We start from the raw sequence: 24,688 nt of genomic DNA on the forward strand, positions 1-24,688 counted from the left end.
CGCCGCGTCGGCCCACGCGAACGTCATGTGCCAGAAGAAGGAGACGAGGGTGGTTGTCGCTCTGGCTCCGGCGCCATGGCGCCCGCGGTGGCGCAGCGCGAGCTCTGAGGCGTCCGCGGCGTCGAACACCTGCGCCGGCCACCACGGGTGGCTCTTCACCTTGGCCCACACCAGCCGGGACGCCGCCAACCTCCCGCCGCCGGCGCTGTCTTCCTCCTCGAACGCGCAGCCGTAGCGCGCACGCCGCTGCTCGCACAACTCCTGCTGGGCCGGCGCCGGCTTCCGTGACGGTCGCCCGCGGCGACGAGGGAAGCTGGAGGACTGGAGGAGGAACTCCGTGCGGTCCACATGCGCCGGATTCATGGCTGCCTTGTTCAAGAGGGAGAGGGCTCGATCGCCGGAGAAGAACACTGGGGCCGGTGGGTTTAGTGGGAGAGTTACCCGGTGAGTGAAACTAGGCTCATCTACTTCTCTAGTTGTCCTTGTGGTTTGTCACGTTGTATTTTGTATTTCTTTTTATTTTGTAAATTGTAAGCGGTTAACCCCATTGTTCAGAACTTCAGATGAAGCCCTAAAGAAAGACGCGGATTGGCCGACAATATATACACAATCGTTTCAAATGAAGCAGGAAAAAAAGATCATCTGCTGATTGTCATGGAACAAATATAAGGTTGTGATTCAAGAATATGCATAAATTCTTTTTTTAACCAGATGGATCTCCGATGGTTTAAACTGGTTTGGGAACATCACCGTTCTCATGGTGTATCCTCTTAAGATCACTGCCAATGCTTAATTATGTTGGATGGATTCATTAAAAACATCTTCAACAGGTGTCCCTAAAATAAGGTTCCTAAACAGCCTTTATGAGCTTCCTTCAAATTATAGGGTTCCAAAAAAATCAACAAGTTTCAGCGGTAGCCCTTTTTTCTTTATGACACGTGGGACCTACTTGTCATTGGAAGACCTATTTTTTTCTTTTCTTTTATTTTTCTTCTTTCTTCTCCACCGAAAATCCTCTCCGTTCCCAACCATGGCTGCCACCTGCTCCTACTAGGCAAGGGGGGCGCAGGGCAGCGGAGCGCGGGGCGGCGCCGGCGCAGGGCAGCGGCGGAACGGCGGCGCGGGCGGCGGGTCGCGGTGCGGAGCGGCGGGTCACGGGGCGGCGCAGGGCGGCGGCGAGGCGGCGCGGCGCGGGGCTGTGCGGCACGGGGCGCGGCGGCAACGGGGCGACGGCGCGCGGAACGAGGAAGGCGTCGCGGCGCAGGACGGCGGCGCGGAGCGGCGGGTCACAGGGCGGCGCAGGCCTGCGGCCGGGCGGCGTGGTGCGGGGAGGCGGCAGACGGGCAGAGCGAGGAGGCGCGGCGGCGTGGTGCGGGGAGGTGACGCCGGACGACGGAGGCAGCGACGACGAGGTGCGGAACGGCGGCGCTGGGGAGACAGAGGGAGAGGAGAGAAGAGAGAGCTGACGTGGCCAAGCACGCGAGGGAACAGGGGCCTCCCTGTGGAGCCCACACGAATGAGGGCCAGAGGGTGTTTCTGGGGCCTTCATATTTCATGGGCCGTGCTGAAAATGATTTTTTGGTCTTAACCCCTAAAAACGGGATAGGGGCCTTGTTTAAAGGCCCTAGTGAACTGGAGATGCTCTAATATATATTTGATAATTTCAAGAATATTGCTATTTGCTCTTGACACGATGGTCAACCATCTCTTATGGGAAGATCAGTGATATGATAAACTTCATTCATGGCCATGAATGGTTTACAGGACTGTCATAAGTTCTGCACAGCCAAAAATCTTGCAAAACATTCATACAGAACCATCAACATCTAAACAAAGATTACAGAAAACATCAGGCTTCAGTTAATCGCCTCAGCAGGCCCCAACCGTGAGACTTGCCCAGAATCTCCGTCACCATTGTCCGCAGGAGCAAAGAAGCGGCTCACATCCTATCCCGACCTTCAGTTTTCTGAAGCGCCGCCCAATAGTCAAGCCAATAGCAGACACAAAAAACCAACATTAGTTGGGTCTCCCAAACTTTTACCTTGGAAACATAGCAAGTTTCTGGCTTTCCAGATTGCCCGTCATACAGCACAAATACCAATTGTAACTACAATTCTAAGATTAATAGGGAAACAAAGGATCCATCTATGGATTTTTTTTTTGGCATGGAATAGGGAATTTTATTATTCCCAATGAACAACAAACAACTTTCCAAACAAATTTAGCAACAGGACACTCAAGGAATAGAGCTCTTTTACGGTACCAGGTAATTAATATGGACCCTCTGTTTCTTTCCATCAGATAATTGATTTCAACTGGCACTCCAGCGCGATTAGGATGGAGTACCGTGTGAAAAAACTATGGAGTACTTTGAATTTGAGGGTAAAAACGTAATCTCGACGGCAAATAACCAAGATGCTAATAACGTTATCCGTACATCCATAGAGTGCGACGCAAGGATTCATGATCCTCGTTAATTATTCACAGAAGGTGACGCCGGCGATCATTATTCTGCCCGCACCAAAGGATCAGGTTTCCAACTAGTTAGCGAGGCATCGATTAATGATCACCTGGCCACAGTGTCGACCAAGCTCCGGGACATGGCAGGATCACAAAAGCGGGCTGGATCGAGTTCCACGCATCTCGCACAACGACTTGGCCAACGAGGTGGATGCGCCATGGCGCCATGAGCAAGAGGGTGCGCCCAGAGCGCTTCTGCAAGGAATATCGGCAGCGGCGGCGTGAATTAGACAAGGAGATGGGCTGGCGGCGCACAAGCATTCTTCTACCATATGTACGATTTCATCGGGATTTAGTTGTAAACACGGGAGATAATGACTAAACTACCCTTCAATCCAATGGCCAGATTTGAGTGGTACTCCACCCACTCCAAAGGAGTACCAGGGTACCGTAAAATCCCACAAGGAATAAGTTATTTATGGATTCATCATACCCACAGAAGCAAGATTCCTTGGGCCCTTTCCAACCACGATGCAACAAATTATCCCTAGTTAAAATACTATTCCGAGAAATTAACCACATAAAAACTTTAATCTTCAATGGGACCTTTAGTTTCCAAAAGTATTTAAACGGGAAATGGATCTTCTGACCAACCAAAGCATTATCAAAGGACTTGACCGAGAAAACTCCATTCTTCTCTAAGACCCATCTACTTCCATCATTATCATTGTTACGAACAACATGGGCACAACATGATTTAAGATCATTCCAAAGAGCACAAGTGTCCGAAGTAAAGTTTCTTCTAAACGACATAGACTGAAAATTATCACTAATAGCACCAAACACAGTAATATTATGATTAAGAGAGATATTAAACAATCTAGTATATCTATCCTTAAGAGCTGTATTTCCTAGTCAAATGTCCTCCCAAAACCTAGTCTGTTTACCACTTCTAACTATCTTAACCTTTTTTTTAACGTTGAATTCGAATTTTTAAGAGAGAGGCATCGCTTACAGCAGGTAAAAGATTAGAGCTTTTTTTCCTCTTTGTTTGTTTTCACCAAAAGGTAAGGAGCTTTTTGACACCCTGCCTGCAGGCTGCAGCTGTGAAGGTTTTGCAGAAGCATCTGCTTTATCCATCAATTCCAACCAACCAAAACCTCAAACCTCCATTGCTGCCTATCATGAGTCTGTCTTATCGTCAAAACATACAAACGTATCTTTCGAGTTGTCCTTGTAGCTTGTCACGTTGTACTTTAACTGTTAACACCATTGTTCAGAACTTCAAATGAAGCCCAAAAGAAAGACTCCTGCTCATTCTGCTTTACTATCTTGGAACACCATCGATCCATTTTCCATTCCTGCACAGTTACTATTTTTCAGATGCTACATTGCACCGGATGATTTTGTGTGGCAAAAATTCAGAGGTATTAAGAAAAGATGTTTGGTTTATTTTCTAATCAGAAACATGAACACATTTCAGCGTCTTAAAATTCCCCCAATGCCACAGCTAAATCGTCTTGGCACACACACATAGTACGCCAATAAACAGTTAAACACGCCCAGATAAACAGTATTACTACCAACAAATTGGCAAATGCAAATCGCTCCTACATGAGCTCACAATCCGACATCAGCTCCGCCGCCTGGCTCATCAGCTTCTCCTCCTTGCTCAGCATCTCCTGGCGCTTCTTCAAAGCGTCAACAGCAGCAGCGGCATTGGCGTCTTCTTCTTCCACTGACCTTCTTCTCCTCTTGCGGGCGGCAGTGGCACTGGCACGGCCGCGTTCTATCGCCTGCGCTGCGGCAGAGAGCCTCCACCGGCTGAACGCCGAGAGCTGCGCCGTCGCGACGGCGAGGTCGAGCCCGTCGGCACCGGCCGTCGGCGCCACGGCCAGCGCGGAGACGTACTCCACGAGCTTCTCGCCGCGGAGCGCGCCCACGGCGAAGGCCGCCGCGCGCGCCGCGCCGGACCCCGGCATTCTCCTCGAGCGCATTCTTCACCTGCAACTGTTGCTGCTGCTGCTGCTGATTCCTCGTCATCCCCATGTCGTTGCTGCTGATTCCGTCGGTTGCCAGCTTATCACATCTTCCACAGCTTATCACGTCAAAGCGTCAACCGAGGCGTCGGCCGGGTCGACCACCTGTGCCGGCCACCACGGGTGGGTCCTCACCTTGGCCCACACCAGCTGCGGCGGCGCGAATCGCCGCCCCTCCTCCAAAGCCGGCTCGAACGCGCAGCCGTACCTCGAGCGCTCTGCGGCAGCAGGCATGTGCCCCTCTTCACCGTTCTCCGGAACCGCCGCTGGAGACGACGACGCCATGCGGTTCACCCAGACCTGTGAATAATAAAACAGCAAAGGGATTAGGATGCCGCCAAACTCTTTTTTAACACATGTGTTCTTTTATCTCTCACCAACACGGGCACTTTTTCAATACCATTGCAACTAGTATTTCACTGGAGTATACTATATGATACAACACTGGCATTTTTCTACATCATTACTTGAATACCGTATCAACTGAATATCAATTATTTTTTATTTTAAAAACTGAGATAATTACTATATCATTTTTTTGTTATATCATTGAAATGATTTGTGCGAACGAAATTTCAATGATATCCACAAAAATTTCATTGATATTTCAATGAGTTCATTGATGCGCACATAATTTCTCAATGAGTTCAGTGATATATACATAAATTTTAATGGTATCCACACAAATTTCATTGATATTTCAATGAGTTCAATGATGCAGACATAATTTTTCAATGAATTCAATGATATACATATAAATTTTAATGATATATCAATGATATTTGCTTGGTACGGAACAAAATAAACGACACACCAATGAGATATATAGGACACTCAATTGGAACTGAACAAAATCTTGGATACAACAATGAGATACTCTGAAGCAAATAAAGAAAAAATCTGAAGCAAATCAAAACCAAATCGGAATTTGCTGACCATAGCTACCGCAACCACATCGGATCTTGTTTTACCACAACTACCGCAATCAAATCCGGCGACGGGATCCCGCTGCAGCGCCGCTCATCCAGAGGGAATGGAAGAGATCGAGAGAGACTTCCGCCACGGACACTGGCATCGACGCCGCCGCCGAAGACGACGACCCCCTCTGTCCTCCTCCCCTGCCGCTGGCGATCCGCCTTGAGCAGCGGGCTAGGCACCAGCCGGCTTTCCGCGCGAGGCCCTCGATCCGCGCCTGCGGCGGAGATGGAAGAGAGAGAGAGAGGGGGGGGCACCATATACTCCTGCAAACTCAACTGTCAGGCTTGTTTCCTTCCACAATGCGCGTCCGGCCCCATCTTCCGTGACGTTTCCCGTTGTGCCTCAGATCAGGATCGATTTCGTACAAAAAGAATGACACAACACATTTTGGCCCACGCGGATTCATGCATTCCGGTTTCTACACTCTCCGTCACAAAATAAGTGACGTGGATTTGTATAGATTTATATGCAAATCCACGTCAGTTATTTTCGAACAGAGGGAGTATCATTTTACCAAAAGAGTAGAGCATGTGCTCTTTAATCTTTATGTTGTGACGCATAAACTTTCTCTATTTGCTGAAAATGGTGAAAACAATCCTCCATTTATAGCTACTATAAAAAACGGAACTCGTGGACAAAAAGGAAAAAAAAAGAAAAGACGGAAAGTATCTCTTAAAAGAAGAACACTCCCACGAAAATTGAAAACAAAAACTCAGAAGAAGAATTAACTCTTGGCCTCTTGGGGTTTAGGGTTTATTACAAAATGATCTCATGTACTCCGGTCAGAGCGCCCGATACCCATTTGACTGAACATCTCCCGTCGGGACCCACGCGGCGCCTCCCACCCAAGACCCACGCCTCCTGCTAGGACCCACCTTCACGCTTCCACAACACTGTCAAGCAGGCCCCAAGATCTCGTGCATGAGACCATTGTTAAATTAACAGTAAACATTTTGAATCTGTGGACGAATTAAAAATTTACATACATCAACTACGAAAAATGAAAATTCGATAATAATGCAAATTTATTAGATGTCTGGAACCTTAACACTGGGGTGAAAAAGTCAAGCTGGAAGTGGGCAGCAGAGACAGAGTCGGTGGAATATTAAAAATATCTCTTTATAAATTCGTAAAAAAATATCATTTTATTATACTAGTCTAGCCGCACAATCTGCGCGGGCCACCCCGCTATAGTGTATGTAAAAGTAGAACAAACCGAACAATCTATAGCCGCTTTCAACCAATTTCATGAAATGAATCCAACCATGATCTCGAATTTCTCATACCAATCGTGTATAATGGAGGAAATAAATCATCCTCGTGGATGCATATGGGTCGTTGGGGATTTGTCTAGGATTCTACCAGTTTTACCATTTTTACTAGTAGTAAAAGCAAATAGTACTCTTTTGATCTCCTAGTATTGACAGATTTAATACGTTAGATCTGCTCAATGGAGGGCTTCTGTTCAATTCATCCAACCAACCAAAGCCTCAAACCTCCATTGCTGCCTGTCATGAGTGTGTCTCATCGTCTCAACATGCAAACGAATCTTTCGAGTTGTCCTTGTAGCTTGTCACGTTGTAGTTCTCTAAATTGTAAACGTTAACACCATTGTTCAGAACTTCAAATGAAGCCGAAAAGAAAGACTCTTGCTCATTTTCTGCTTTACTATCTTGGAACACCATTGATCCATCTTCCATTCATGCACGGTATTTTTCAGATGCTACGTCGCACCGGATGATTTTGTGTGGCAAAACTTCAGAGGTAAGAAAAAGATGTTTGGTTTATTTTCTAATAAAAAACATGAACATATTTCAGCGTCTTAAAATTATCCCAAAAACCACTGCCACATTGTCTTGGCACACACATAAAATAAGCAGTTAAACACGGACAGATAAAAAGTACTGTAGTACTACAACCAAACAGATTGGCAAATGCAAATCGCTCCTCCTACATGAGCTCACCGTCCGACATCAGCTCCGCCGCTCGGCTCATCAGCTGCTTCTCCTTTCCCAACATCTCCTGGCGCTTCTTCAAAGCGTCAGCAGCAGCGGCGGCGGACCCCGGCGTTCTCCTCGAGCGCATTCTTCACCTGCAATTGTTGTTGCTGCTGCTGCTGCTGATTCCTCGTCATCTTCATGTTGTTGATGCAGATGCCGTCGGCCACGAGAGACCGGCGCCGACGCGGCGGGCGACCTCGCGGAGCGCGTCCTCGAGTGCCGCGGCGAACGCCGTCCTCTTCTCGGCGATGGTGGCGAAGCTCTCGAAGCCGTCGCTGAACGTACGGAGCCTGTTCGACGCCGTGTCGGCGTCGGCATCGGGCACCCACACGAAGGTGTTGTCCGAGAAGAAGGCGACCAGCACGGCCCCGCCGCCGCCGGGGCGCATTTGGAGGGCGAGCGCCGAGGCGTCGGCCGGGTCGACCACCTGCGCCGGCCACCACGGGTGGGTCCTCACCTTCGCCCACACCAGCTGCGGCGGCGCGAATCGCCGCCCCTCCTCCTCCGACGCCGGCTCAAACGCGCAGCCGTACCTCGCGCGCTCGGCGGCGGCGGCAGGGGCCGACTTGCTTGTCAGCCGGCCATGGCGGGGGTGGTGGGGCGGATTGGCCGCGGCCTGGAGGAACTTGGCGACGTCCTTGTCCATGTAGCGGAGCTTCTCAGCAGTGGCACCCTGCCCCTGTTTACCGTTCTCCGGAACCGCCGCTGCGCCTTCCACCGGCACCAGAGACGACGACGCCATGCGGTCCACCCACCTGTGAATAAACATCAATATATTAGAATCTTTCCTCTTTGTAAGGAGGGAGAAAGAGCGAGAGATGAATTGTGAAGCATCGTATACAAAGAGGATGGGGAGGGGGAGCTCGCCGGAGATGGTGGTGGGGGTTCAGTGAAGAACTGATGGAAGGGCCAATGGGGGGAAATTCAGTGAAGTTTGATGTATAGAAATATCATGACTTTGGGGGCTACACATTTTTAGCTTCAAGTATTAAGTTATTTTATTTGCAACTCCTAATTTGCAGAAACCAAAAAAGAAAAAACCTCATCAGACTACAAACTTACAAGTTTTAGTTCTACGAAGTTTTAGTTTCTTCTTTTTTTAAGGGACTACAGCGGGCAAAATCCAGTTTAAATAAAGGAATCGGGATACAACAAGTACAACGGCAGGATTTGCCAAAACAAGCATAACAAAGAAAACCTAGACACACAAAACATGCCAACGGCAAAACAAATGCACAATAAAGAGCATCACCGATGCAGTTGAAAGGCGTCGATTTGCCGAGCCCACCCAGACACTGTGTCTTGCCGCACCACGACTCCTACGTAGCCGGCAGAGTCGAAGGGTCGTGCGCTGCTAAGACCCACTGTGACGCTGATGTGCCGTAGATGAAGTTGAAGGGCGACTCACTACCGAGATTCTACCTCCACTTGCCGTCGGCTAAGCCGAAGGACCACACGCCACCGAGAATACAACATGACACCTACGTGCCGTCGGCTAAGCCGAAGGACCACACGCCACTGAGAATACAACACGACACCTACATGCCGACAGTGAAGACGAAAGGCGTCACATGCCGAGACCGCACAAAATGATAAGAACACACGTTCTCAGCGGACACAAACCGACGCCCTTAGGCTAAACAAGACATAAGAAGAGACACCACTAAACTTCCAATGACACGAGACCAGAAGCTCCACCATAGACCGGCCACACCACCCGGTGCCCCCAAGAGTCATGGTCTCCATGACGACGCCCCCAAGGAGGAAAGCAACGTAAAAAACGCCGTCATCGCCCGATCCGGCCGTAGACAAATCTTAGGTTTTCACGGGGAGACACAAGACATCAAAGTGAGGGAATGTAGAAGCTCTTCGACGACACCTCCAAGAAGGAAACGGCGCTACAACATCGTTGGCATCGTCAAAGACCAACGTCTATGCGAGTTTTCACCCAGAGCAAACACTCCAAACACCAAACCTACCGGCAAATAATCGCGTGCCGATCGCAATGCAGCAGAAATTGCGACTAGCAGCGCAAGCGCAACCGCACCACATGGAGACACCGCCACAACAGACGACACAGGCTGAAGCTCGAGGAGGCCGTTGCAGAACCGAGAGAGCCAGCCACTGCAGAGGATAGCCCGCCCAAGGATGCGGCGCCGAAGGGGCCTGCAAAGCCACCCTGCTTCGCACCCTAGCAGCAGCAGATGTTCGGCAGCTGCCGGAGATGGCCACTCATCCGGGGGATGCGGCGCCAGAATGCCTCGAAGCTAGGGGTGGGCATTTTAACAGAAAACCGAAGTACCGAGTCAAAAAAACAGGGACCGAAACCGTTTAAACCGAACCTGAAATTTTCGGTGCCTAATTCGGTCCAGAATATTCAAAAACCGAATTAATCCCGGTTTGTTCGGTTTTGACGCTCGGCTACCCGAATAAAATGGGAAACAAACTCCCCTGCTCGGGCCGACCCACCGAGCGGTCTAGCCCAATAGACAAAACTGACAGCCCGATCCACGGCACCTCATCCCTTCGACCACGCCCACTTCCTCGTCCCTTCGAGATGATTGATCAGTTCTATGTCGCAGTTCCGATTCCCCTCATGCGAAACCTAGCCGCCATGCCCACTTCGGCTCCCTGCAGCACAACAGCCAGCAGCGCCTGCAAATCAGCGTCCGTCCTCCCCGGATCGACATTCCTAACCACGTCGCCAGCCCGCCACGGTTCGGCTTCTCTTCTCCCCAACGTTCATCTACCCCAACAACTTCAAGTGGCCCGTGGGCTTGGGGCCTCGGGCAGACGGGGAGATCTGAGATGGCCTTGGCAGAAGAACGGCGCCGGCGACTCATGCAAGGTAGGTTCGGTTCTTTTCGGTCAAAACCGAAACCAAACCGAATTTTTGGTAACCGATTTTGTTGGTTAGGAGTTTTTGGAAGAACCGATCGGTCCACGTTTTCTAGAAACCGAATTTTCCGAAAACCGGAAGAACGAACCGAACCGTTCAACTGAATGCCCACCCTGACCCGGAGCCACCGAAACGTGCACCCTAGGTGCTCGCCGTGAGAGAATGTCGCCTCGCTGCCACCTGCCTAAGTCGAGGAACAACCGAAGGAGGAGAAGAAGATATGAAGGAGGACACCAGATCCGGCCTTAGAGCCACCGGATCCAGCCAGAGAGTCACCGGATCTGGACGGAGAGAGCCGCTACCACCAGGCAGCCGACCGCGAGCTCCTGCGACCTTTCGGGACGCGGCCGGCCGAGAAAAAACGAAATGTCGCCCTCGGCACCGAGCAGGCTTTGCCCCACGGCAGCGAGGAGGAGGATGGGAGACGCAGAGGTCTGTAGCTTATAATTTGGAGAAGCTAAAAAGGAAAAAAAAAGACTCATCGGATTTTGCAGAAATTGAAAAAGGAAAGGTAGAACTTACCAGACTGCAGCGTCGATGACTCCCACAGTGGTGATGCGACTACAACTTCCCGGTGGCACGCCAATCTGGCCGAGGAGGACGTCCCGGATCCCTCCCGTAGAAGGACACGGCCTTCCGGATCTAGACTTCCTCTAGCAGCGCGAGGAGAGGGCTTTCAGGAGACGGCGTGAGGAGGGGTAGAGGACGGCGGCACGGCGTGAGGGGTGGGCGGCGGCACGAGTAGAGAAGAGGGCCAGCGGAGTGTGGAGAGGAGAGGGAGGAAAGAAGAATTGTGAATAGGTGAGAGAAACATCTCGATTCAGCAAAGAGGCTAGGAGAAAACAAGACTACAAAACATCCTAGAAGATGGAGGTTGGGATGGGACAAAACTGCAGCTGTTGTTGACACTTATCGAGGCTTCTCTTTTCTAAAGTTTTCTTCTCTTTTTTGCTCATGAGTGGTTAGTCATTAAAGATTCCTAATGTGGCCTAGGGGCGCCGAACTTATATCATATTCTTCCTCCGTAGATACGTTCACTTACCGTGTCATAAGCCTTTCTTTTTCAAAGAGCACCCCTGTGAAAATGATTCCACACTAGCACAATACAACATGTATACATCAAAGGTAACACACCCAGCTACCACTCGAATCATCGACATATTACATCATGTATCTATACCTATATCTAAAAAATACGGACCGTTATCTTCGCCGTCGTCTGTCAAACTTTTCATAAAATTTGTGGGCCCTCAGAATTGCATGTATATTAGGCCTATTTAGCCAGCTGGCCCATTACCTGCACCGAATCTGTTTATATATATCCCATAAATTTTGTGGGCCCTCAGAATTGCATGTATATTAGGCCTATTAAGCCGGCTTGCCCATTACTTGCACCGAATCTATCTATATCTATATCTATACCAATGTAAAAAATACGGACCGTTCCACCTTTTTTCCTCCTTTTTTTCGTCAAGCCCCTGAGACCCACCTTGTCCGCCCGCACGCAAACCACTCCTTCATCCGCTCCAGACGGCCGAGCTCCCCTCTCCTGGCGCAGCCCAATAGGAGACCCTTCCTAATCCAACAAAAATACTTCGCCTGACGCGGCGGAGAAAACACAATTAAAAACCCAAAGATATCTCTTCATACATTCGACCTTACTCTCCTGCTTTGGTGATGCTCGTTATCTGTAGGTGCAACGGCAGATTGATCCTGCGATGCAGCATATGGTCAGGCATGCGGTGCCTCCTTCCATCCGAGAGCCGATGGCTCTGGCATGCAGGCTCCATCTTGTCATACACCATTTAATTCTAGAGAAAACAGGGGAACATACTCGTTCTCTCAGCCCTCGTCCCCTCCGTGTTGATCTGAGCCACTCTGACTCAGTTCGCATCCCACTAAGATAGGTTAGACCCTCACATGGCAACACTAAGATAGACAGAGCTGAGAGGCTCTTAGGAGTTCAAGTAGCTAGCCGGGGAGCCACCCCGGCAACCTGTAAACACCCTTAAATCAATGGAATCCACGCACAAAAGTAGGACGTAGGGTATTACACCTCCGGATGGCCCGAACCTGGGTAAACTCCTCAGCGTCACACTTCGTGTCTTCGCCACGTCGGCAATCACTCGAGAGCTGCTACGACAACGCGCGCTAAGGCGGTTCAGCCGTGATTATGGGGGATGATTGAGGAGGGGAAAAGGAAGAGAAGGACCGAGGGATACGGTTCAGAGCACCTGGACGGGTCACGGGCCGAGGAGGCATCGTCGAGGGCGGAGATTGCGGCGGCCGGCGCGTGTGTCTGCTGCTTTTGGCACAAAAAGGAAGACGGGAACGGACGCTCGTCCGGACATGAGCGGGGCGTTCTCGGAGAAGCTGACCCAAGAGGAAGAACGGGTGTGGTCTAAGAGAAAAAAAAGAGAGAAAAAAAAAACCTAAAAGTGGATTGCCTGGACCGTGACGCACGGACATTCTGCTATATACTACAAAAGTAACACATGTGTCTAGGCGCCACTGGCAGGTTGAAGGGCACTAAGTCTGAGGGTTTACGCTTGAATCACAATGTGCAAGCGCGGTCCAGTGGGATAGTGATGACGTTTGTTACAAAAAATGGATATAAATTGCTAGCAAGTGCACCAATACATAGAAGCAGTCCTTTTTTTTTCTAAAAACAGAGAAACGAAAAGGGAATAGGAACGAGCGGCCTCCCCGCCGTGTTCACGGTTCTTGGTCTTCTCATGATGGGCCTACTGAACAAAAATACCCGCGGGCTGCTACTTTGCGCCGTTTGTAATTGGGCCGGGCTCCTCCTTGAACTCCTGCGTCTCCTCCTATCTCATATTCCCTTTGAGTTACTGAATAGTCCATGGGCCAGCTGCCCATCACGATATAGGCTCCCCGTAGGAAAGCAACGGTGCACTTTGCCCACTTAGCCCATATCCAGTTTCGTAAGATACCCTCAAGAAAACCAGAAACAGCCAGGATTTCTGCAGCTTTGTGAGTGGGACAATAATTTTGCTGTAAAAGAACCCTTTGAGTGGGAGTAGTTACATTACACACATGCATGATGATCGGCCCAGGATTTTAGCAGCTTTCTCGCCAAAAGGTTCAAGCAAACATCATGTGGAACCGCACCATATTGGGACGCAGTTAATAATGGGTAGCTCGTAGCTACTCCCTACGATCTTAAATTGTTGTCGAAATATTACATGTATCTAGACACTTTTTAAGAATAGACACATCATATTTGTATCAATTTGAGTCAAGAATTTAGAATCAGAAGGAGTAGTTATTAGTGATGCCTTCCCTTGGGGACGATCATCCAGTCAAAATTTTCCTTTAAGGCATCTTAATAATGTATTCCCTCTGTTTCATAATTTTGTGTCAAATTTGACCAAAAATGCAGCGCAAATAAAATGACCAAAAATAAATGTATCTATCTAAGAAGTGTATAGATACATTATCTCGACAAGAATTATGAAAGGGAGAGAGTACATCGGAAATGGCCATTGGCACTGTATAAGCATACTTTGAATTAATCTCTGATCAGCCGACAGGATTAGGCTGGATTAGTTGGGACGCCAGCCGATGGGCCGATTCCAATCTTGTACTATTAGCTAAGAGCTATATGTGCTGATGAATTAATTGCTTGATGCCAAAGTGCATACAAGCGAGTCTAATGCTAGTGATCATGCTCATAGATCATGGATCAAAATGCAGTGTGTATAGATCCATAAGAGGATAGATCGGCAAGCTAGTGAGCTTTTCCAAAACGAGGATATTTGTATAGATCGATCTATTTATTCAGAAAAATACCATACGTGCATTTTTTGGACGTTTTAAAAATGGACCTTTGATATGTACTTGTCTTTTTTTTTAAGAAATACAGTAGAGACGTCCACAAATACACTAACCTCTATATAATTCAGGCCGAGATGCATGAGGCTGAACTCCATTGAATTTGTACGTGCATCTATTGAAATCACACATGGGCTCAAGCCTTGGGCAACCTCTTTTGTTCTTACATGTTTCCTTTTTGAATGCACCACGATGCTCATGTTTTTTGTGAAGTCTTTCTATCTCACATTCCATCAACAAGCATCGCTTCAATCAAGAACGACACGGCAATGCGCCCTATATGGGTCTAATGGGTCTATGCTTTTGGTGTTTATTTTACTGGAGAACAAGAATTAGATATTTTTTTTGAAATGAGAGACAAGAGAATGTAGAATTACATGAACCTAACCAGATCATCTGTCGATCGATCCATCCAGAGAGAGAGACGCACAATATACTCCTGCCAACTCTACTGTCAGCTGCCTTGTTTCCTTCTGCAATGCGCGTCCCCATCTTCCGTGACGTTTCCCGTTGTGCCTCGGGTCAGCATCGATTTCGTACAAAAAGAATGACACAACACATTTTGGCCCACGCGGATCCATGCATTCTGGTTTCTGCTCCCTCCGTCCCAATATAAATGATGTGAGTGACTTGGATTTGTATAAATTTTTATGCAAATCCACGTCACTTATTTTTGAACGGAAAGAGTATTATTTTACCAAAAGAGTAGATCATATGCTCTCTAATTTTTATGTCATAACCTTTCTCCGTTTACTGAAAAGGGTGAAAACAATCATCCATTTATCTAGCTACTGTAAAAAAACGAAACTCATGGACAAAAAAGAAAAAAGAAAGAAAGAGAAGACGGAAAGCATCGCTTAAAAGAAGAACACTCCCGCGAAAATTGAAAACAAAAACTCAGACCAAGAATTAACTCTTGGCCTCTTGGGGTTTAGGGCTTATTAAAAAAAATCTCATGTGGTACACCGGTCAGAGCGCCCGATACCTGTTTGACTGAACATCTCCCGTCGGGACCCACGCGGCGCCCCCCACCCGGGACCCACGCCTGCAGGGACCCCCCTTCACGCTCCCACAGAACTGACATGGGGGCCCGAAGAACACATGGTCCCACCCGTCAGTAGTTGAACGTACGTCAGGTTAGCCCGTCCTCGGTACACGACGAGAACGACTCTCCTTCCAGGGAAACCCGCCCGACTGACCGGTGGGCCTCAGCAGCCGAGCAAAGCAAAACCACTCTCTCTCGCTAGCCTCCATCGATGCAAGTGAAAGAAAGAGGGGTGGCAGAACCCGAGAGAGGAGGAGGAGGAGGAGGAGAAGACACTACACACACTAGCAGACAGCAGCTGCAGCAGAACAGAGCAGGAGTGAGAAGAAGAACAAGAAGCCTTGGAGAGAGAGGAGGAGGAGGAAGGTGAGAGATTTTCTTCCCCCTTCCTTCCTTGTAATGGTGTATCCCTTCCCTCCTCCTCGATCCGTTCTTTCTTGCTCCTTGCAGAAATCGATCCGTGTTCTTGGGCTCCTGTAGCATTATGAAGAGGGAGGTTTTTTTGGGGGGGTTTGATTTGGTGAATGCGGGAGGAGGGTGAGGGATTCCGTTCATGTTTGATGCCCTCTGTCTCCGTGGTTTTCGTCAAGTAGTGGGAGCAGTCAGTGCCAAAGATCAAGAGAAAATTTTGGGCCTTTGCATTCCTATAATCCGGTCCACCCCCTCATTTCTCTGCTTATCTGTTCACATTTGTTTGTTTGATCTTTGTTTTTGGAGTGGTTTTAGGGTTAAGTTCTTTTCCTCTGAATCTATGTCCCCTTTTTTTGTTCTTTTTTTGAGATAAAAACTTCTTCTTTTTTCTTGTTCTTGCTGGCCCTAAATGGTACTGTATACTACAATATTTTGAACAAGCTAATAACTGCCTCTAATGGTACTGTTACAGGTACAACATTTTTGCTTTAATCAAATCCGTTACAAGAAATCTGGACAGTGCTTCATTTCTTCAGATGTTTTAATCCCCAAAGTTTTTTTGTGTGTGCATCTTAGTGTCACACAGTGCCAGTAAATGTTTATCCTCCTGCTCTACTACTAGTAGTTCTTGCCCATCAATGCATTTCGGTTTCCTCCGCTCCACAAACATGAGCAGGATCTAGTCTACGCCCATTGGGGATTCATAATAATGGCCTTACTCTGTAACTGTGCAAGTTACTGCAGCTTCTAACCTTTGAATTTTTGACCCCTCCATTTCTTTACTCCCTGCCATGCCATTGCCCCATCCCATGTAAGGCTGCCATTATTGTTCTCCACCCTGGAAGGGATTGTCCATTTTAGCCCTCAATGTCCACTGTGCTGCTTGCATGAATCAGGGGCAGTTTGGTATGCCTGCGATGTTTTTAGGCTTGTTGTGGGAGTAGGTTTCTGCTGTCTGCTGGATTCCTTCAACCTGATGACTCCTTTTAGATTGGGCCTTGAGTCCTTCCCTTGTGTGCAATTTGGTGCACTATGTTACCTCTGCCTGAGGCTACAGGGTGTGGGCACATTTTTTAATTCGGATGTAAAGAGGAAACAAATATCGCCACTTCCTTTTTTTTTTCCAGCTTTCATGAAAGGTTCAGGTTAATTTAGTCCCCATACCAAAAAAAATATTCATCAATTTTGCAGTACCCCATAACTTGCTACATTTGGTTTTTGAAATTTTCTTCTGCTAGTAATCTGCATTTTAACTGCTGTAGTTGCTTTAGTAGTACTACCGTAGTTACTTTCATGTATTAAATACCATGTTTCAGTTTTAGTGTGTCAACAGTTGTACTTTTTATGATTACTGCAGAAGTTGAGTGAGTGCAGAAGGATTTGGTGAGGAATCTCATCATGCAGGCTTCAAAAACCAGGTTAGCTGGCTCTAGATGTCCTGTAACTTTCATGTGTTTTTTCCCTTCATTCTTTTGTGCATGTGTTGCTCAAGCACACTGTAGTTCTACACATGCATGTGCCTCCCTGAGGCAGTGTTTACCACCTCGGTGGACAGTAGTATCTAGGGTGTCATAATGCTTGCATTAAAGGGATCGAATGTACTGGGATCAGTGCAGGTCAAACTTGTGATTTACTTCTGCATAGTAAAATATATTTACAAATCTTGTGTTGACTAGGATTTTCTTTCTTTACCTTTGCCAGGCCATCAAAATAATTACTAATGATTTTTATCCTTTGGTTGTAACATATTAACACTGTAGGTTATGTCTTTTTTTTCTGTTGAAAGTGAAGTTTCTACTAGATGTGTTTGGATTGAGCCTCAACTTGCCCTACTGAAATTTTGGCTAGCCAAAAATATAGGCCAACCTTTTGCTTGCCCATGAGTTGGCCAACTTTGGTACTCCCTCCGATCCATATTAGTTGTCGAAATATTACATGTATCTAGACGCATTTTAGGCATAGATACATCCATATTTGGTCAAATTTGAGACAATTAATATGGATCCGAGGGAGTAAGAAAAATGAACTAGAGTTGGCAAAGGAACATTGGCAAGCCAAAATATTAGCTATCATCCAAACAAAGACCAAACTTTCGGTCATGACTAAAAAATTGGCATGGTGAATTTTGGCAATGAACCAAGCATACCTTGGTATCATATCAAATTTGGTTAGAAATTTATAACCAAGTAGCAGATCTCCTGAGTTTATTTTCTAATTACTATTACACTGCATGCACACTTCATGAGTCCCTAACCAAGTAGCCGAGCTCCTGGGTTTATTTTCTAATTACCACTGCATGTACACTTCATCTTCATGAGTCCTTTCCTACAATTCAATAAGCATTCAATGTGAGATTTTATACTTGATACTAAAGCCTTTTGCCGTTCCGAGTTCTGTAGGAATGGCCCTTCAGATGCTCTGCAGAGGACGTCTCCAGCAAGTAGGAATGGCCCTTCAGATGCTCTGCAGAGGACGTCTCCAGCAAGTAGGAATGGCCCTTCAGATGCTCCACAGAGGACGTCTCCAGCAACTCCTCGGTCGTCTCGTGTGGCGAAAACCGGAGGGAATGAGACTGACTCTGCAGGGATCACACCAACAAGAACACCTACTGAGAGGAGCCCAAAGGTCATCGAGCGGCGTTCACCACGAAGCCCTATTACTGAGGTAGGACATGACTTGTTTTGCAGTTATGGTGTTGCTGATTTTTCTCTAGAATGTGCGTCTAAAGGCAGGCCATATGGAATTAGAAGAACACTTGATAGAGATCTTTTCCGAAACTAAACTTTCATTTTCCAGAAGTCTTGTACTGTACATCCCAAAGCACTCTTCGTACAGTTAGTTACCCTAGAAGTGGTTTTAATCAAATAAGATAATAATTGAATGGTATGACGACTTTAGTTGCATCTTTAATCAGTCTAGCTCTGAAAATGCAGAATCTTTTCCGGTAAGCTTCATTTGAATTAGTTAATTCATACTATTTCCATTCATTTTTCAGAAGAAGCGCCCAAGTAGGCTATCTGAGTTAGACTCTAAGGTTAACCAGCTCCAAGATGAGCTGAAGAAGACCAAGGAACAGCTGAGCACATCAGAGGCACGAAGGCGCCACGCACAGCAGGAGGCTGATGAAGCAAAGAAGCAGCGGGAGGATGCATCCTCAAAGCTGGAGGAGTCGCAGCGCCAGCTTGTTGAGTTTTCAGCAGCAGAGGAATCCCGTCTCCAGGAACTGCGCAAGATCCAACAGGAGCATGACCGTGCCTGGCAGTCTGAGCTCGAGGCCATGCAGAAGCAGCAGTCAGTGGATGCCGCTGCACTCAGCTCAGCCATGTCTGAGATCCAGAGGCTGAAGTTGCAGTTAGAGGCCACAGTGCAGTCTGATTCAGCCCGTGCCAAGCAATGTGAGGATGCGGACTCTGAGCTTGAGGGGTTGAAGCAGGAGATGGAGCTCCGGCTTGCTACGATTGAAGGCCTGAAGGTCAATGTTGTGGAGAGTGACAAGGCTGCAGCTGATGCGAATGCCACAGCAACCGAGACCAAGCTGCAGCTGGACACTGCAAAAGCCAACATTTGCTCACTTGCTGCTGAGGGTGCAAGGTTGCAAGAATACCTGAGGTCAAAGGACATTGAGCTCAGTGAGTCTAAAGCTCGGGTAGTCTCGCTTGAGGAAGATCTGAAGAAGGTGCAGGCTGCAGCTAATGAATCTCCAAACGAAGCACATGATTGCTATGCCAATGGTGGCTTTGGCAGTCCGCTGACTGAAGTTCTGAAGAGTGTGCATGTCGGTGGTGACATCAATGGAAGCTGTGGAAGTTCTGACCCAGAGATTGAACACTTGAGAATAGCGCTTGAGGTGGCTGAGATGAGGTACCATGAGGAGCAAACTCGGATGACCATCGAGACAAAGTCAGCCTACGAGATGTTGGAGAATGTGAAGTCTGAGTGCACGCGCCAAATCTGTGATCTGGAGCTCAAGCTGAAGAGAAAGAATGATGAGCTCATGGCAGCATTGTCAGGCAATGTGCAGGACCTTCACAGGTCTGATGGCTTGAGCGAAATGCAGCCAGAGCTGGAGGCCAAGCTGATGAAGTCGATCACAGACATCGCCGAGCTCAAGGCAAACCTGATGGACAAGGAGAACGCGCTGCAGAGCATGGCGGAGGAGAATGAGACCCTCAAGTCTGAGGCAGGCAGGAAGGAGGCTCAGGTCCAGCAGAGGTACGAGGCAGCGGTTGCAGAGCTGGAGCTGGCCAAGGCCGCGGAGCAGGACGTCCGGATGCGGCTTGGGTATGTGACCGAAGAGGCTGACAAGAGCAGCCGGCGCGCCGCCCGGGCCTCGGAGCAGCTGGATGCCGCGCAGGTGGCGAGTGTGGAGGCGGATGCGGAGCTGCGCCGGCTGCGTGTGCAGTCCGACCAGTGGCGCAAGGCCGCTGAGGCTGCCGCCGCTGCCCTCACGGGCAACGCTGGTGGTAACAACGACAACAACCAAGACGGCCGGATGGTGGGGAGGACGGGGTCGCTGGACCCGGAGTACAACAGCTCGATCGGCGGGAAGATGATGGGATCGCCGTTCTCGGACGAGGAGTCCCCTAAGCGACGGAACAGCGGCGTGCTGCGGAGGATGAGCGGGCTGTGGAAGAAGAGCCCCAAGTGAAGATCCGAGTAGTAGCAACAGCAGCAAGAGACCAAATGCAAAATGGCCTGGCTCCATTTCCTTCCTGTGTAACAACATGCTCAGTTCACCTGAGGTTGCTGATGATGTCATGATGAGTAGCAGTTAAAATCTGTAGCTGAGCTTTTCTTCTAGGGTTGTTGTTAGGCTGATGCATGGGTTGCAATGGTAGTAGAATGGATATATCTGTTGTGTTAGTTGAGAGATGATACCTTGTGATGTCACCAGATTCTGGAGCAGCTGCTTTTGCTTTGTTTGGCTGCCTATGTTGTTGCTATGTTAAAAACAGACCTTGGATGTTTAATCATTATGCACCTTCTGTTCTGGGTTCTGCTGCTTCTGCAAACAATTATTCAAACTGCAAAAGGAGACAGATAGGTATTGTGCGCATTGACAGTATAATCCGGAAAAATTAAGCGATGGTGCGCACATATTTCTGAGGGTTTTACTTTGATCAACAATTAGACTTTGTTTATGAAGGTTATGTGCTACAATAATCATATCATCGAATTCTCAACGGTATAAATTTTTAACATATAATGTACATATTGTTGGTCTAATTGTTGGTAAAATTCGAGATCAAAATACGTGAGGAAGTATCTATCAAGTTTTGATACTGAAAATCCAGTACTGTTAGTAGGCAACAAATTTGTACAAAACCCATAGATCTGTGAAACAAGCAGAAATGACTATTTATTCGTAAAAAGAAAAAGGAGGGAAACAGAAAAAGGCGATCATTTAGGACAGACCAATTTCTTTTGTCGAGCGAAAATATTTATTTGGTTTTATTAATTTTCAGAGCCACATAAGGTGGCCCAATAGAGATGGCCCATGTTAAGCTGCTGTGGGGCCGAAGGAACACACAAGCGTTAAGGCCCATAAGGTAGCCCGTAGCCCAGGTTACTAAAGGCCAGCAAAGCCCTAGTTCTCTCCCCTCCCCAACGCCTCTGCAGCCTCCATCCCCTCGAACCCCAAACCCCCACCTCGCGACCTACACATGGCGGAAGAAACCGCCGCCGCCGCGACCTCCATGGCCACCAACTACGAGGTGGACCTGGGCAACCTGATGGCGTGCGACCCGTCGCACCACATCGCCGCCGCGCAGTCCTCCAGGGAGGAGCTGAGGAACGAGTGCCTGCAGAAGGCGACGGAGCTGGCGCAGGCGGTCGCCGACGCGCTCTTCGCTCTGCCGGCCACCGTGGGCCGTGACGGGCCCTCCGTCCGCCTCCCTCCGCCCGTCCACCGCCTCCCCCGCGAGAAGCATGTGAGAATATGACATCCCTTCCTCTCTCTCGTCCCTTTTTAGGTGCTATATACACGGTAGTGATCTTGAAAGCATCCATTGCTGTATATACGATGAGTCAGACGATTTTTGTGGACTAGTTCTTCGTGCGTTGCTGGATACTGCCCAATATGCGAGTGTGGGAGGTAGATTGGTGTGGGGCTTCGATGGAATTGCTTGCTGTGGCGCGTACGCACTTGCTGTGGGGCGTATGCACTTACATAGGTTTGCGATCCGAAGATAAGCAGAGTTGAAGTCACTCCATTTATTGATTGTTTCCTCGACTTGGGAAGAATGAATTCCTGTGGTTTAGATTATGGATGCGAGCATCGATTCTAGTTTCCTGGCCAGCATATTACTTAGTGAACTTATTGTAAAATCTGCTGCGGATAAACTGCACAAGGAAGTAGGGAAAAAGTTGGTTTGCCAAACGATAAAATATGCAAAAGCGGTGGATGGAGTAAACGAGATTATGAGAATGCACCGCAATACTAAATGTAGCCTTAGGGACTGTATAGGTTCTGATTTTTCATTCTTCCTCTGTGCCAGTCTATAAACCAGTAATCAGGCTTAGGCTAAACCAGCAGTTATTTTGTGTGTGTTCATGTATGCTTGCATTTTGTAATATGCTTAAACTTTCTCTTTTCTGTCACCAGTTACCAAGGCCGAAGCCTCCTACTAAGTGGGAGCAGTTTGCAAAATCGAAAGGTGAACTTGTTGTTCTTTCTGAATTTTTGAGTGACTTATATTGGAACTGTATTTATTTTATTTTGCCTGGTTTACTATACTTGCAGGGATTGTTAAACACAAGAAGAACAAGCGTGAATGGGATGAGCAAACTGCTTCGTGGAAGCGTACTTACGGCTATGATCGTGTTAACGATGACAGAGACGTTCCTATCATTGAAGCCAAAATGACAGATGGTTAGTATCTTCATATATGGTCAATCCTTCATTTATCTTTGGTTAACCTTTGGTGTGCTTAAAAACTGGAAGAGTCTGTAAAGTTCTCACTATCAATCCCATTCGTTCTGAAATCTATATGTACAAAAAAACTTTATTTTGTTGATCTGGTGCTCTCTTAATTGACTACTGGCTTTGTGCAGAGCCTGGTGTTGACCCCTTTGCTAAAAGAAGGGACGAGAAGAAGCAGAGGGTCGAAAAGCAAGAAAAGAACAGACTAGGGAATTTGAAGAATGCTGCGAAAGTTGGTGCTCTGCCAAGGTAATCCTTTCCTACTATCTAATAGAATACCTTCTGATGTGGCTTCTGCACTACTTCATTTATTATTCACTACATATGAAACTCAAGTGTCTCATATGACAGTGTTTTGTTTTTATATGCAGTCATATTCAGCTTGCTGCTACAGCTGTGCCCATCACAGGAACTAAAGCTGATCTGCCTAAAAAAGCTAAGAAGGAAGATCTTGAGAATGTTGCTGGCATGGCTTCTTCAGCGACAGCTAGTGGTGGGAAGTTTGACAAAAAGTTGCCTGGTGAGAAGGCTCCTAAGAAAGCTGGCAAAAATAGAAAGGTTTTTTTCTCTGAACTTATTTACCTTTTGTGAATCCATTTCTTTGATAATATCATAATATTTATAGCTTAACTGTTTCTTTTCTGCAGTTCCTCCCTGTTGTTGAAGGGAAAGGAATGGGCAACCTGGAGAAACAGCAAAACGACAAGATCCTGAACAGTCTACTGGCCAAAAACTTTGAGGAACCATTGGATGTCAGCAAGGCAAGGCTCCAGAATTCATTACTTTGCACATTATTTGTGTAGTCCGCCATCTATCTAACATCAGCGGTCTATAATTTTTTATACCAGGCAATCACGATGTACAAAGTGAAGAAGGACAACAAGAGAAGGAAAGAGAAACAGTCGTCTTCCGGGTCAAATAAAAAGCTGAAGCCTCAGAAGAAACTCCAGAAGAAATCTTCAAAGAAGACCGCTGCTTAGGTTGAGGCTTGCTGTAGTAGGACGTAAGCGTGGTCTCTCCAAGCAGGCAGGGGAGATTTAGCAAATTTTGTATGGTTATTGTCCTGTTTAAGTCTGGTGTTGGACACGTCGTGTTCGGGCGACTGCTGGTTATGACGCAAGAACCTGAATGTTGTCATGGCATAGCTGTGGCTATATCTATATGCACGTATTACATTTTCAGTTCTGGAAATGTGGTCTGTAGAACTGTTGGCGCTATAGTAAAAGTAAGCAATCCTAATCGAAGGAAATCCATGTCTGTGAACGGGAACCTTCAGTGTGTCAATTTTGCTTGGGTTTGTGTTGTACCTGGACCAAAGCTGATGTGCTAGATGGCAAAGAACTTGGCGTTTAGTGTAGTAGTAGAAGATAAGCTGACTTCAAAATAGTGCAAGTTCTTAGAGAAACTGCCTTGCTAAATCTGAACTGTTGTGTTATTTGGTCTGTAACCTGAATGATGACAATGTATTCTCTATGGTTTCATCATATGCAATGCAAATTGGAACCGGGGATTGATCCCTGGTTTCTAAAAGAAAAATCCTCTAGTTTGATCTTAAGAGATGTCAGTCCAGTCCTTTTGTTCCTTCATTTCTTCTGCAGTTTGTGCTAACATCCATCCATGTTACGTGCGGAGTATCAGGCCCAAATTCTATGTTAGGCCCAACACAGCCCAGAATCCACTCAGCAAGCCAAAAATAACAAAACTTCTCGACTTAATTCAGCATGGCAGCAATCCATGGAGTAGCGTAGAAACCAGGTCAAACAGATCAAGTTAATTGCCAGTGAACCGCTAAAAAAACCGCTCATAAAAGTTAATTGCCAGTGAAGAAGAACCCTTTTTCTTTTTCGGTCAATATGCCTTTTCCTTTCTCGGACAATATGCTTATATTCATAAACCCTGTCAAAAAGGAAAAACATAATGGCTTACATCTCACGTACTAGTACCCGGAATCGAAGGTTCCCGGCTTAGAGCAGAGTTGTCGAAGATGCGTCAGTGTTCGAATCCGCACGATGATCCTTAAAACAATGTCATCCAATTTATACTAAGACAGTACAAAGTTTATATTCAATAGGCGACACG

The 24,688-nt window shown here is 47.4% G+C and overlaps 3 protein-coding genes across 6 annotated transcripts; 2 read left to right on the forward strand and 1 right to left on the reverse strand.

Annotated features, from left to right (window-relative positions):
- Positions 1-3,890: 3,890 nt before the first annotated feature.
- On the reverse strand, positions 3,891-5,798 carry LOC106866073. Of its 2 annotated transcripts, none has more exons than XM_024459743.1 (2): positions 5,471-5,798; positions 3,891-4,799 (listed from the first exon to the last, which is right to left on the reverse strand). In XM_024459743.1, exons 1-2 carry the CDS (start codon positions 5,732-5,734, stop codon positions 4,563-4,565), a joined length of 501 nt encoding a protein of 166 aa, XP_024315511.1. In that variant the 5' UTR covers positions 5,735-5,798; the 3' UTR covers positions 3,891-4,562. Both variants share the same exon structure in this region, with proteins under 2 accessions (XP_024315511.1, XP_024315512.1).
- Positions 5,799-15,471: 9,673 nt separating this feature from the next.
- Positions 15,472-20,684, forward strand: LOC100830424 (interactor of constitutive active ROPs 2, chloroplastic). Of its 3 annotated transcripts, none has more exons than XM_003568989.4 (4): positions 15,472-15,642; positions 17,045-17,105; positions 18,087-18,351; positions 18,683-20,684. In XM_003568989.4, the coding sequence occupies exons 2-4, from the start codon at positions 17,086-17,088 to the stop codon at positions 20,333-20,335; spliced, it is 1,938 nt and encodes a 645-aa protein (XP_003569037.1). In that variant the 5' UTR covers positions 15,472-15,642; positions 17,045-17,085; the 3' UTR covers positions 20,336-20,684. The 3 variants fall into 3 exon arrangements, with proteins under 3 accessions (XP_003569037.1, XP_024315283.1, XP_024315284.1); XM_024459515.1 differs by lacking the exon at positions 15,472-15,642 and adding an exon at positions 15,968-16,159; XM_024459516.1 differs by lacking the exon at positions 15,472-15,642 and adding an exon at positions 16,292-16,826.
- A 593-nt stretch (positions 20,685-21,277) lies between these two features.
- Positions 21,278-23,972, forward strand: LOC100830935 (ribosome biogenesis regulatory protein homolog). Its single transcript, XM_003568990.4, has 7 exons — positions 21,278-21,617; positions 22,292-22,343; positions 22,430-22,558; positions 22,741-22,858; positions 22,981-23,167; positions 23,257-23,370; positions 23,458-23,972. Exons 1-7 carry the CDS (start codon positions 21,351-21,353, stop codon positions 23,587-23,589), a joined length of 999 nt encoding a protein of 332 aa, XP_003569038.1. The 5' UTR covers positions 21,278-21,350; the 3' UTR covers positions 23,590-23,972.
- The last annotated feature ends 716 nt before the right edge of the window (positions 23,973-24,688 follow it).

Source organism: Brachypodium distachyon, chromosome 2 (genome assembly GCF_000005505.3).
Source record: "Brachypodium distachyon strain Bd21 chromosome 2, Brachypodium_distachyon_v3.0, whole genome shotgun sequence".
In the NCBI taxonomy this organism is placed as follows: Eukaryota; Viridiplantae; Streptophyta; class Magnoliopsida; order Poales; family Poaceae; genus Brachypodium; species Brachypodium distachyon.

What these genes read in the sequence shown, in the direction of transcription:
- LOC106866073 (XM_024459743.1), bottom strand. Translation starts at nt 5,734, where the DNA reads ATGGTGCCCCCCCCTCTCTCTCTCTCTTCCATCTCCGCCGCAGGCGCG. An exon ending in ATTTGATTGCGGTAGTTGTG is followed by an intron (nt 4,800 to 5,470) that starts GTAAAACAAGAT and finishes TATTATTCACAG; the next exon opens with GTCTGGGTGAACCGCATGGC.
- LOC100830424 (XM_003568989.4), top strand. Translation starts at nt 17,086, where the DNA reads ATGCAGGCTTCAAAAACCAG. An exon ending in ATGCAGGCTTCAAAAACCAG is followed by an intron (nt 17,106 to 18,086) that starts GTTAGCTGGCTC and finishes CGAGTTCTGTAG; the next exon opens with GAATGGCCCTTCAGATGCTC. An exon ending in CACGAAGCCCTATTACTGAG is followed by an intron (nt 18,352 to 18,682) that starts GTAGGACATGAC and finishes TTCATTTTTCAG; the next exon opens with AAGAAGCGCCCAAGTAGGCT.
- LOC100830935 (XM_003568990.4), top strand. Translation starts at nt 21,351, where the DNA reads ATGGCGGAAGAAACCGCCGCCGCCGCGACCTCCATGGCCACCAACTAC. An exon ending in TGAAGCCAAAATGACAGATG is followed by an intron (nt 22,559 to 22,740) that starts GTTAGTATCTTC and finishes GGCTTTGTGCAG; the next exon opens with AGCCTGGTGTTGACCCCTTT. An exon ending in AAAGTTGGTGCTCTGCCAAG is followed by an intron (nt 22,859 to 22,980) that starts GTAATCCTTTCC and finishes TTTTATATGCAG; the next exon opens with TCATATTCAGCTTGCTGCTA.